The sequence below is a fragment of the Corythoichthys intestinalis genome, chromosome 17 (genome assembly GCF_030265065.1).
Source record: "Corythoichthys intestinalis isolate RoL2023-P3 chromosome 17, ASM3026506v1, whole genome shotgun sequence".
Classification (NCBI taxonomy): domain Eukaryota; kingdom Metazoa; phylum Chordata; class Actinopteri; order Syngnathiformes; family Syngnathidae; genus Corythoichthys; species Corythoichthys intestinalis.
The window spans coordinates 23,882,859-23,896,263 of record NC_080411.1 but is presented as its reverse complement, the minus strand read 5'-3'; the positions used below and the strand labels follow the sequence as shown (position 1 = coordinate 23,896,263).

Here is a 13,405-nt window from a genome sequence, read left to right as displayed (position 1 = left end):
ACACATCCGCCACATTAGAACCCGATTCGTTAAATTATTACAGGAAATATCATTATTATTATTGTTATACTGTATCATTATTCCAATTTTTATTCATAATTCATTTATTTTGCTATGTGTAATTGCCATTTGTAATAGTACCAGCAGAATTTATTAAGGATTTAGTGTAGGTTTTCAGGCTGTGGAACGAATTAATGGAATTATAATGTATTCTTATAGAAAAATCTCGCTCGACATGCGACCATTTTGACTTACAAACAAGGTCCTGGAACGAATTAACTTCGTATGTAGAGGCACCACTGTATTTCTTTCTTCATTTCAATGTTAAGTGCCACTTTCTTCCGTTTTCCCCACTACTACCACCTGCACTAACCTTTTTGGGAGCCACGATGATTTATCTCAAAAGAAAATCCGACGGGAAAACAATGAAATTGCGACGCTGTTGTAAATCGTCGTGTCTCGAGGATTTTGTCATATGTCGAGACAGATGACTAGTCAAATTTTATGTCGTGTGTCGAAAAAAATCGGATGTCGAGGTACCACTGCATTCAGTTTATGAAATAGTTCTGTCTCTATGGCAGTGACACACACAGGAAATACAGTAGTCTATAGTATATTCCAACCCTACGCTGAATGGGTAGTAAAGTCATAAGACCAAAAATATTTTTTATGAAAAACACTAATCATGAATATAAAGTTCAAAACAGTAATGGTCCATTTACATGATGACGCTGCGACACCAACACAATTGTGTTGCGGAATGCCTCGTCTTTACATGGTGATGGTGAAAACCGAAGGTGAAGGATTACTCTGCAACCATATGAATGAAACGCTCTCGCTCCAATGACGTCAGCACTCGGACACATCACTTTGGGCGTGCACAGTAGTGCTGCAACGATTAATCGATTAACTCGAGTATTCAATTACAAAAATATTTAAATTAAATTTTGTTGCTTCGAGTATTCGTTTAATTAAAGTGGGGTTGCAATGGTTTATTTTGTAAGTGTTTGCGTTTAGTTTTATTGATTAGGGTGGATACACTGCCCTCTGGTCTGCCTCTTTCACATGGCTGAATCCAACTGCTCCCTGTTATGACCAACGCAAGTTGTTTGAGCTAATGTTTTTTAATACATTCATAATTTAGTTTATAGGTATATTTAGCCGTTTTTTGTGGGAATATGTGTCTGAACCATTTGTTAAGAGCATTGAAAAAAAAACTTTAGCACTTTATAGCATTTAAGCTAGCAGACTTTTTCTATGTAAGTTAGCCAATTCTTCTTTTGTTTGACATAGATCTTCATTTAAAAAAAAAAAAAATTATACCGTTTGAGGCTCAGCTCAGGTATTTCAATTTTTCATGTTCCTTATCCAATAACTTGATTATTCGAACTAACTAGTCCATCGATTAATCGACTACTAAAATATTCGATAGCTGCAGCCCTAGTGCACAGTCACTGCTAGTAAATATTCAGAGCAGCAAACGCGCTGAATGGCGGCTTTAATTGACTGTTTTTAATAATATTTTTAATTTAAATATATTTCATTTTTGCGGCTTCTGAAGCAAATGAAAAAAATGCATGGACGCCATTGCTTCATTTTTTTTTTTCACTGACAAGCAATGTTATACAATCAATTAAACTCATAAAGAACAGCAAAGAAACAAGAAATACAAGGAGAAAAATTAACTATACAGAAAAAAACATGAATAAAACTGCAAAATAAAATGTAGGAGGGAAAGAGAAAAGAAGAAAAAAAATGCCATTGCTCGGAGTGGGTGGGTGTGTTGTCTTCCGGGCTGAGGAGGTTGTTGTCAAGGAAGTGAATCATTAGCTGTGGCCATGTATAAATGCATTGCCCTCTAGGACCTGGCATGAATACTACATCGTTAGACGCGAAATTGCGACATTGTTTAAATGGAGACGGAACCAAGACAGAACCAAGACGAAATGCAAACAAAAAATTTGTCGTATTCTTGGAGCGAGTGTAAATGGCCCCTAAGTATGTCAGTAACTAAGATTGCATGGCATCATTTTACTGCTGCATAAATTAGTTAAGTGTCTGCAAATTTTAACCCCAAATGTCATGAGAAATAAAAAAAGATATGAAGGTAATCTGCCAAGTCTAAAAGGGATTATGAAATAGGCAAACACTATTCAAATCAAAAAATAAATTACCATAAACAGAAAATACATGGAACAGATATGAGGTGCTGTCAAGTCAAATAAATTAAACCCGCAAATCCACCAATTGGGCTGATTACAAAGGCTGTTGGGTTTGTATTTGGTGAAGGCAAAACCTAATCAGGCCAAAAGACACACATGCAACAATATTTTGAATGTCAACATGGCACCATGATTATTACCTCATTTTGCATTGCAGATAATTAGCTTCCAAAAGACTAATCAGGCTATTTATTGCCCCATTGAAATGGGTTCCATAACTCCCACATGGATGTTAATTGGTGTCACTTATTCTCAGCCTAAAATATCGGCAATCAAATCCTGAAGGTGACTTCCTGCTTGAAGCATGTTTGTTTCTGCATTGGTACAATTTGCTTTCTTCTTAGCATTTTCGCATAAAGTGTTTCTGTACCGTACCTCTTCTCAGGCTTGGTGATAGTCTGCAGCTTGTCGTCAGCAAAGACTGAATTAAGCGCTCTGTGCAATCTCTGGAAAGCAAGCAACATATGATTGGTTTCGTATTTTGGCCTCAAATAAATTGTCTGATTGAAATTGTAATAACTGTAATAAACTGTAAACGTCTAAATCAGTTGAGGTGTACTGTAATTAGTAAAAAGTAAATATTTTTGGTTATGTGAGTCGTTATTTTAGCAATAAGTCTTAAATTGTATTCCTCTGGAAAAGTGTACTGTTGCTCGTAAAGCCTTTGGACAAAATATATACAGTGAGGAATATAAGTATTTAGTCAACCACCAACTGTGCAAGTTCTCCTACTTGAAAAGATGAGAAAGGCCTGTAATCGTCAACATGGGTAAACCTCAACCATGAGAGACAGAATGTGGAAAAAAAAACAGAAAATCACATTGTTTGATTTTTAAAGAATGTATTTGCAAATCATGGTGGAAAATAAGTATTTGGTCACCTACAAACAAGCAAGATTTCTGGCTGTCAAAGAGGTCTAACTTCTAACGAGGACTAATGAGGCTCCACTCGTTACCTGTATTAATGGCACCTGTTTTAACTCATTATGGGTATAAAAGACACCCGTCCACAATCTCAGTCAGTCACACTCCAAACTCCACTATGGCCAAGACCAAAGAGCTGTTGAAGGACACCAGACTCCATGCAAGATCTCATCCCGTGGCATCAAAATGATAACAAGAACGGTGAGCAAAAATCCCAGAACCACACGAGGGGACCTAGTGAATGACCTACAGAGAGCTGGGACCACAGTAACAAAGGCTACTATCAGTAACACAATGCGCCGCCAGGGACTCAAATCCTGTACTGCTAGACGTGTCCCCCTGCTGAAGAAAAGACACGTCCAGGCCCGTCTGCGGTTCGCTAGAGAGCTTTTGGATGATCCAGAAGAGGACTGGGAGAATGTGTTATGGTCAGATGAAACCAAAATAGAACTTTTTGGTAGAAACACAGGTTCTCGTTAGGGCTGTCAAACGATTAAAATTTTTAATCGAGTTAATTACAGCTTAAAAATTAATTAATAGTAATTAATCGCAATTAATCGCAATTCAAACCATCTATAAAATATGCCATATTTTTCTGTAAATTATATATATATACTGTAAAATAAATTGTTGGAATGGAAAGATAAGACACAAGATGGATATATACATTCAACATACGGTACATAAGGACTGTAGTGGGCATTTCACTCTACTGTCATTTAAATCTGTCTATGTTGTCCTCACTCCGAAGCGTCTACTTTTTCCAAAGCTAGACAGCTAGTGAACGACACCATAATAATCAGACTTCTTCCTTTTTCATCTGATTTATTAATAAAATGGCCTCAAACCATGTCCTCTTTAGACCGTCGTAAAGCTACAAAGAAAAAGTATACAAGCATTGCATTAGCAACAACGTTAGCTTAGCATGCTATACAGGTTCACTAAACATAATAAAAAGCGTCTCATACAAAAAATATAACATTTCGCTTACTAATATAATATGTACATTATTTACAACAACCATACTTACGGACAAATCTTGTCCAAGGATCATATAAGCACAACATTACAACGTAGGCGTCAGCCCGAGACGTCGTGCAGCCATATTGAACTGGCAAGACAACAATAAACCATGTCGCAAAGCGACCACAAGAGTTCGCTGTTAGACAGCACAAAAAGCCTTGCTGTAAAACTTACCAAAAGGCAGAATACTGTCTGAGCGGGACATGTGCGTTAATTGCGTCAAATATTTTAACGTGATTAATTTAAAAAATTAATTACCGCGCGTTAGAGCGATAATTTTTTAAAGCCCTAGTTCTCGTGTTTGGAGGAGAAAGAATACTGAATTGCATCCAAAGAACACCATACCCACTGTGAAGCATGGGGGTGGAAACATCATGCTTTGGGGCTGTTTTTCTGCAAAGGGACCAGGACGATGATCTGTGTAAAGGAAAGAATGAATGGGGCCATGTATCGAAAGATTTTGATTGAAAATCTCCTTCCATCAGCAAGGGCATTGAAGATGAGACGTGGCTGGGTCTTTCAGCATGACAATGATCCCAAACACCCAGCCAGGGCAACAAAGGAGTGGCTTTGTAAGAAGCATTTCAAGGTCCTGGAGTGGCCTAGCCAGTCTCCAGATCTCAACCCCATAGAAAATCTGTGGAGGGAGTTGAAAGTCCATGTTGTCCAATGACAGCCCCAAAACATCACTGCTCCAGAGGAGATCTGCATGGAGGAATGGGCCCAAATACCAGCAACAGTGTTTGAAAAAGTGTTTTGAAAAGCCTGTGAACAGAAAACGTTTGGCCTCCGTTATTGCCAACAAAGGGTACATAACAAAGTATTGAGATGAACTTTTGGTATTGACCAAATACTTATTTTCCACCATGATTTGCAAATACATTCTTTAAAGAACAAACAATGTGATTTTCTGTTTTTTTCCCCCCACAATCTGTCTCTCATGGTTGAGGTTTACGCATGTTGACAATTACAGGCCTCTCTAATATTTTCAAGTGGGAGAACTTGCACAATTAGTGGTTGACTAAATACTTATTTGCCCCACTGAAGTGTTTACATTTTGTGCAATATCCTATTAATTTTGCTCTAGGAAAACATAATATTTCCATGGCATACTGTATTGACAATGGATTGTTTGTGTGAGATGAGTACCTGGCTAGTGTGTAGCCAGTATTTGAAACGTGGCTCCTTGACCCTCGGGATTACCAGTTTGTACACGATGTGCTCTGCAATAGTGGTCAGCAGAGATAAGGCCACACCCACACACAGCATCACAAAGAGCCCGGAGAAATGCTTTATACCCATCTGTAAGGTCTGGAAGAAGAAAAGAAAAAGAGGAACATGAATACTGTATGTATGTTAAAAGATGAAAAGAAATGCATGGCAAATCACTTGAATGTTTAGTGTAATTATTTATTTGTAATAAATACATTTGAAATGTTTCTAATATTTCAACCATCATTATTCTGATTTAAACAAACCATTTTAATGCTCTTGGTACTAATTGGTGTTGCTCAGCTTTTTCAACAGTGGGCAAACCTATTTGTACTTTAAGTAAGCCATTAGCTACACTTGTAATGTAAATGTTCCAAATGGTTAAAAAATTCAAAATTTAAAGGGGAAGTTCAGAATTTTTGACATTAGGCTTAATCTTCGAGTTAGTGGGGATTTAATTGGTCAATGGAGTTGATTTCAACAAATTACGTCCAGTTTGTTAGTCATTTATTAGTTTCAGGGCTCTGGAGTGGCTAAGCTAGCACGAGTCAATGGTGCCAATAAAAAACGATATAAACAGATCTACCCTAGTCAAATACATTTAAAAAGACTCAAAGTTTAGATCGTTCTACAAAAAAAAGCAATGCGGCCCCAACAATGTCACACCAAACTGCCGTAATTCATTTCATTCTGCAGGCTTTTTTTCTTTTAGATACGCAATGGGACCACAATAGAGAGGAGTGCTTCGGCCACTTGTGTTCATGCTGCATTCGAGGAGGGTGGGAAGTCAGACTTATCCCACTCGGATGGTACCAGTTGCGACCTCAAAGCGTTTTTTTAATTAATTTTTTTATTTTTTTTATTTTGGCCATCACAGGACATGTTGACCTCTAGCAAACCTGCCTTCTCATTAGTTATCAAATGGAGGAAAAACGACGGCTAAGAAAAATAGCACACACTGTAAACTGCCTTCTTTAATTTTACTATATGCGGTCTGCTTTTCAACAGGCAGCACCATTTTTTCGAGTGATGTCAGATTGAAGCAACTTGTGAAGTCAAGGTAATTTATTAATTTTTTTACTTCGCAACTAGGGCCTCCCAGTTTGAGTGGTGTTCTAATGATAATTTTCCTGGTCGGAGGTTGGAAAACTCCGACTTCCGACCTCCCTCGAATGCCGCATCAGTCTACTGAGTCTTGACTGAAGAACAGCAACATCGTGAAAAGTGCATTTAAACGCTATGGAAGCAGACAGAAGAAATGGGTAAATGAAAGTTCCCACAAAGTCCCTTAGAAGAACAAGGAACAATATAAACTGTGGTTACTTGCTGCTGGCTATGACATAATCACACCGGTGGTAAAAATATCACTCCGATCTACAGACTGTTCCTTGCAGAGCTGCTGGATTACAAATGTTGCTCTTCATACTACAGCTATTGACATGCAATGGTAAGTTTTAATAACTTTATACTAAAAACATAGCCAACTCTATTGATTGCATGGGTCATTGGTGATTTTATGCGTGCATATGTTGTTTTTTTATTAGCATTCTAAGACAGGACCATTGACTCGCGCTAGCTTAGCCACTCCAGAGCCCTGAAACTAACAAATAACTAACAAATGGCACGTAATTTGTTGAAATCAACTCCACCGACTAAACCCCCGCTAACTGGAAGATAAAGCCTATAGTCAATAATTCTGAACTTCCCCTTTAAGCAACATTTTTGGCAAACATAAAATACAATTCCAACCATCATCACGCATAAGTGCCGCTTATTTTATGAAACCTCAATTGCCTTAATCAGACATCGCTTTTTCGGCAGCACATATTTTAAAAGGACCTGCTTCAACAAAAGTCTTACTGTCTTAGGGCGTATTCACACAAGGAAAGCCCATGGTTAATATTTTTGGTCTGCACCAAAATTAATTTGGTCCTGACTTTTTTGATGCAGTTCCTTTTCACAATAAAATTTGAGCAAGTGACCCAGGATTTGACAACAAACCTGCGCATGTGCAAAAATCATTCAATCATTGGAAAAAAACAGTCTGGTTGTGGTAACATCAGGAAGTAAACAATCACAGAGCTCCAGAGAACTGCAAACGTGCCCATAATGATTTGTTTTATCCAATTACAAGCGTTTGTGGGAAATTTGGAGCATCATAAAACTTTGATACCACATTCATTTTACAAGAACAGTAGACATTTTACTCATCATTGCTCCATGTTGAGCCCCAACTCATTTAGCTGACGTAGTACTAACCACCAGTGTTGGGCACGTTACTTTAAAAAAGTAATTAGTTATAGTTACTCACTACTTCTTCCAAAAAGTAACTGAGTTAGTAACTGAATTACTCTATAGTAAAAGTAACTAGTTACCAGGGAAATTAACTATTTCCGTTATTTTAAAAGAAGTTTTTGTATGTCAAAGAATTTGACATTTTCTGTGTTATAGAACCTTGTAATATTTATTGCACCTCACCAGCAACAGATTTATCCTACACTTGAAGTGCAACAAAAATAAACAGATTTGAATTGCTTACCACAGATGTCGACAAAAGTTTTGCCCCGGGACATAAATTACACTTTACGTGCCCGTTCTTTCCTTTAATTTTGACCAACTTGAAATAGTGTTTATATCTCCAGCCAACTTAGCACAATGTCACTTACAGCTACAAATCAAGTCAGAAACCTTGGCGTAATTATTGACTCAGACCTAAAATTTGATAGCCATCTAAAGTCCGTCACTAAATCCGCTTATTACCACCTAAAAAATATAACCAGAATTAAGGGGCTTCTGACTCAACAAGACATGGAAAAACTTATGGATGCATTCATTTTCAGCAGATTGGACTATTGCAATGGTATATTTACAGGTCTTGATAAAAAATCAGTCAGGAAGCTGCAGCTAGTACAGAATGCTGCAGCCAGAGTCCTCACAAATACAAGGAAGCTGGACCACATTACACCGGTTTTGAAATTGCTACATTGGCTTCCAGTGAGTCAAAGGATAGACTATAAAATACTACTGCTCGTCTACAAAACACTTAATGGCCTTGGACCAAAATACATGCTTGACTTGTTAGATTCCTATGAGACATCTAGACCCCTAAGGTCGTCTGGAACCGGTCTTCTGCATGTTCCAAGAACAAGAACCAAACAGGGTGAGGCAGCATTTAGTTATTATGCTCCTCACCTCTGGAACAAGCTACCCGAACGTTTGAAGTATGCTCCAACTGTTAGCTCTTTTAAATCAGGGCTAAAAACGCTTTTTTTTAGCACTGCATATCCATAACTGTCTATATATTTCTATCTACCTGCTTTCTATTCCTCTTGTGCTTATCTCCATTGCTGATTTCAATTATTATTAGTAGTAGTAGTTTTTGTTTTAGTTTTGTTTTATTTTTATTTATTTATTTTTATTCTGTGATTAAATGCGATCGTTTGTCTTGGTTTTTACGTTGTGTTGATTTAAATGTGATTTTTATGATTTTCATGTGATGTAAAGCACTTTGAATTGCCTTGTGTTGAATTGTGCTATATAAATAAATTTGCCTTGCCTTGCCTTGCCTTGCCTCCACATCGTAAAGGAAAAATTTTCCTCTGAATGCTCTGCCATCATATCCCTCTGCATCTGTTTTGCGTGTGTGTGTTTGCCGCACGTGCTGTTCCGGTTTGTGTATGAAAACACTGGCTCTGAAGTACGTGCGCTATTAGGCACGTCACAGAATGGGGGATCACATGAGATTTGACAACAACGCAGCCATATTGGAAGCAGGTCTGGCTCGCGGGACATTAAACTTTAACTTGCCAGTTCGATAAAGAGACAAACTCGTCACTAAGGCGAAGAACAGATATGTAATCAAATTTAAGGATCTGAACAATGTTGACCCTTACGAGCAAGCCGAAGACAAATGGAGTAAAGATGTCGACGTGCTTCCACAATTACGCGAAATGGACATTCTGCTGTATTTATTGTTTGGTGTATGTTACTAAACTCATCAACGATTCCGAAATTTTAAGTTGCTACAAAGCTACGAACAGTTTTGCTGCGGCTGGGGGCAGGACCTGCACATTATGACCGTATCAAACGGCAACTCCAACTCGTTCTTGCAAAGGTAGGCTATATATGTTTACTATTTTCATTGCCATGAACCTGAATGCACCCCAAGTCTTGGATGACAAATAAACAGAGCAGAGTAGACTCGCTACGGCTGGTAGTTTCTTCAATTTATTCAAAGTAAGTATCGCACCGCTTTTGACCGTCAGTAACGGTAACGGTGTTGTAACGGCGGAAAAAATAATTAGTTAGATTACTCTGTTACTGAAAAAAAAATGTTGGGAATAACGCCGTTTTGTAACGACTTTATTCCCAACACTGCTAACCACAGACTGTTATGCTAACCAAATAACATTTATTTGCTATGGAAACCTGTTACATGCAAAAAGGTATGTGATTTCAGATTTGGTCGGACAACGGTGCAGTCGCTCTTGCACCTATAGCGAACTTCATCACCGTCTGCTTGGGAGCGAACGGAAACCACCTCTCCGACAAGGTCTCGGACTGGCTATTTAGTCTGCTTATCCAAATGCCTGCCTTTTGTTTCCCTCACCTCACAACACACCCTTAACCTGCTCTAGATGAGGTAAAACTTGGTTCATCTTCATCATTTTCATTTTAGGTTTTTCTTAGCTGTTCTTAGTCTTGTCTCGGGCCTTTGGTGATTCTTACACGATATGCTTTAGGCCAAAGAAGGTGAATTGCCAGCCAACTTCCCCCAAGTCTGATCATAGAAAAACCAAGACTTATATCAGGAGGGGCACCACCGTACTATGTAGAATGTTCAAGGATCAGCATCTTCAACCTCCACTGTGTCACTTCTCTGCTTGGAGATAAGAACTCGAAATGTTAATGGCCCAGAGCAGCCTGGTAAAAACACATGGTGTCCCACAGGGCATGAAAACAGACACCCTGGCTGACTCCTCTGTACGATGGCAAATCTCATGCAGGGTGTCATGTAATATAACCCTACGAGTTGTTTTGGGGCTAAGAGTGGCATGGAGGTGAAGGACATCCCTCTGGCCAATTGCAGCAAACGTTGCTGTTTTGCCGCCAGGCTTCCCCGGAACATGGACAATGTCATGCTGCCCAATGACTTTTCATCCCCTGCCATTTATTTTGTATGAGTGAGCCCACCCTCATCAGTTTAAATTAAAATGTTCAAAAGTAGAGGCTCTGAGATTTGCTGTAGTGGTAAAACAAGTATTGTATGTTGGAAAAATATTCCGGGGACAGACATTAATTCGTGGTGCAGTTTACGACCACAACTCACTCAAATAATGTAATGGGACAATATTCAATAATAAACTGTATTTTAAATATACAATTGCTTCTTAAAAATGCCACTTGAATGCTGTGCACTGGTTCAAGAAATCGCAGCAGACAAATCTTCACTTTCTGAAAAATATGTATGTATAGCCATTGTTAGTGAAAACTAAATTTTATATTATTGTCTGCACCACAAGTGCTCGCCAAAGCTGTCACAGTCACCTTAAATTACTGTTCTCAAGCTTAAATATGTCACCCCACCTTAAGAGGTGTATCATGAGTGTGCGAGTAGCAATCAACAAATGTGATCTCGCACTTTTCTTAATGGAGCTCTTGCTCCAGTTACAGCCGATGCGCATCCACGTATGAATCTTTTTTACTGCTCCGTATGGAGCAGCTCTCAATATGGCTGCAGTGGTTGCATTATCAAATGATGTGGGATGTAAATACATGATGGATTAAATTGGCAATCTGCCGTACAGTGACTCACTAAGCTGGCTGTAATGACATTGCAGGTGGAGCCAATTACTCCTAAAGCTGGGTAAAATTGTCTGAACGCTGTCACCATTTTGGGCATCTTTAAAGTTGGTTGGAAATTGTGAATCTTTCACACTGGGATACCATTTTAACAGTGGAACGTGCTTGTAATAAAGTGGATCCTGGATCGTTTAACCCTTTAACAGTCTAGCCTATTTTGTCCGAATTTTCATGCCTTTGATGTTGACTTTATATTTCAAACAAAAATTTGTTCATAATGGCCTGGTTGGGTCCCTTTTTCAGGACACCATAATCTTTATGCCCAAACTGTTGTTTTTTCACTGACCAATTATAATCAACATTTTGGACCCAAAAAGACAAAAAAAAAAAAAAAGTCAACATTATTTTGTCAAAATTTGTAATATTGATGTCGCATTGACAACCAAACATGCTCGATGAAACGTTTTGAAGCTTGATAATATTTATTCAACTTGTTAGAATAAACATTTAACAGATAAAAATGAGACTAAATAGTTTTATATTTGATAATTCAACCAAAACAGTAGGTATGGTTATGGGTGTTTTGTCCTTTCGACATACAGTACTATGGTCAAAACAGGTTATACACAGGAGACCAAAAGTGCAACATAGTGAATATATATGGCGGAAAACACTTAGGTGACTTGAAGTTCCGCTCTGAGACCCCCAATTTGGCAAAATTTCAAAATTGTCCGATATGCACGTGTGATACATCATTGGAAAGCTTAAAATGTCAAAATTCTGGGGGAAGACAAATATTGAACAGGAGGGCATTAAAAAAAAAAAAATTAAATTAAACAGCAAAACCCTTGGAGGTGAGAGCTCGCGAGATCAGAATTAAAGACGCCACGATTTTAACGAGATATTATCGCGTACTTACCTTGTTTTGATCCAAAAACTCCATGCAGCATTTATCATTGAGTTTCAAGACACAGATGTGAATGGCAACAGCTGGATTTTTGGGGGACTTTATGGGTGAAACATGGTAATATAACAAGGGTCGCGATGCAGAAATCGCAGACTTCAAGGAGTAATCGAGATTTTCATTTTCATAAATTTACCCTTTTAAACATCTCTTTTAATTTTTCTTTGTTTGGATCGATTATCATCTAAAATATTGGGGAAAATGCGACAGTAACGAAAAAAAATACAATCAAGCGATAGTTATGAGGTAGATATCCGTGACTTTTTTTTTTTACAGAAGCCAATTTTTTCATTTTGACGTAATTTGTTTAAAAGTTTAAAATATGCGAGTGAATGCCTCATTTTAATTTTTATTTATTTATGTTTTTTAAACGAAATATTAGACATCAATTATTGATTCTAAGCTAAAAACGACAGACATTTTGAATAATAAATGTAATTAATTGCCTTCGTTTTACAGCTGGGTTGAAACAAAAGTGGTTGCGCGACGTCTGTAAACTGGGGTTTCCGGGGTAAAACGGAGAAATTAAAAATAGTTCGAGGGCTTAATGCGCCATGAATCTGCTGTGGCAGCATATAGACATATTGTTCTATCAAAGACAACAGTTGATTTGGCTTAAAATACAGCAGTTTCTTTTAAGGATGAGTACAAGAGCAGAAACTGATTTTTTCAGGCTTGTCTGTGTTTTCTGCCATATATAAAATATATAAACTATATGCAATACAGTTTGTTAGATACTTTCCTTCTAAGTGTGTAAAACAGGCCATAAATATAAAACGATAAACTTTTTTTTTTTTTTTTAAACATTTTTGATTCTCTGGCCGGGGACACAGGCCCACATTGCATGTCTCACACATCCAGCAAGTGATCCTTTGACTGAGTTTGCAGACTTGGCACCCCATGCTGGCTCTCTCAGATTTTCAGATAGAAAATCTGCAGAGGGAGTTGAAAGTCTGTGTTGCCCAACGACAGCCCCAAAACATTACTGCTCTAGAGGAGATCTGCATGGAGGAATGGGCCAAAATACCAGCAACAGTGTGTGAAAAGCTTGTGAAGAGTTACAGAAAACCTTTGGCCTCCGTTATTGCCAACAAAGGGTACAAAACAAAGTATTGAGATGAACTTTTGGTATCGACCAAATACTTATTTTCCACCATGATTTGCAAATAAATTATTTAAAAATCAAACAATGTGATTTTCTTTTTTTTTTCCACATTCTGTCTCTCAATTGAAGTTTACCCATGTTGACAATTACAGGC

General features: G+C 37.9%; 1 protein-coding gene across 1 annotated transcript in view; it reads right to left on the bottom strand.

Annotated features, from left to right (window-relative positions):
• The window catches only part of grin3a (glutamate receptor, ionotropic, N-methyl-D-aspartate 3A), a 97,067-nt gene that overhangs the window by 18,418 nt on the left and 65,244 nt on the right, over positions 1–13,405 (bottom strand). The window contains exons 8-9 of the mRNA XM_057818389.1: positions 5,318–5,479; positions 2,598–2,668 (exon numbers count right to left, since the gene is read on the bottom strand). Coding sequence (XP_057674372.1) covers positions 2,598–2,668; positions 5,318–5,479 — 233 coding nt within the window. The remainder of the gene's footprint in view (positions 1–2,597; positions 2,669–5,317; positions 5,480–13,405) is intronic.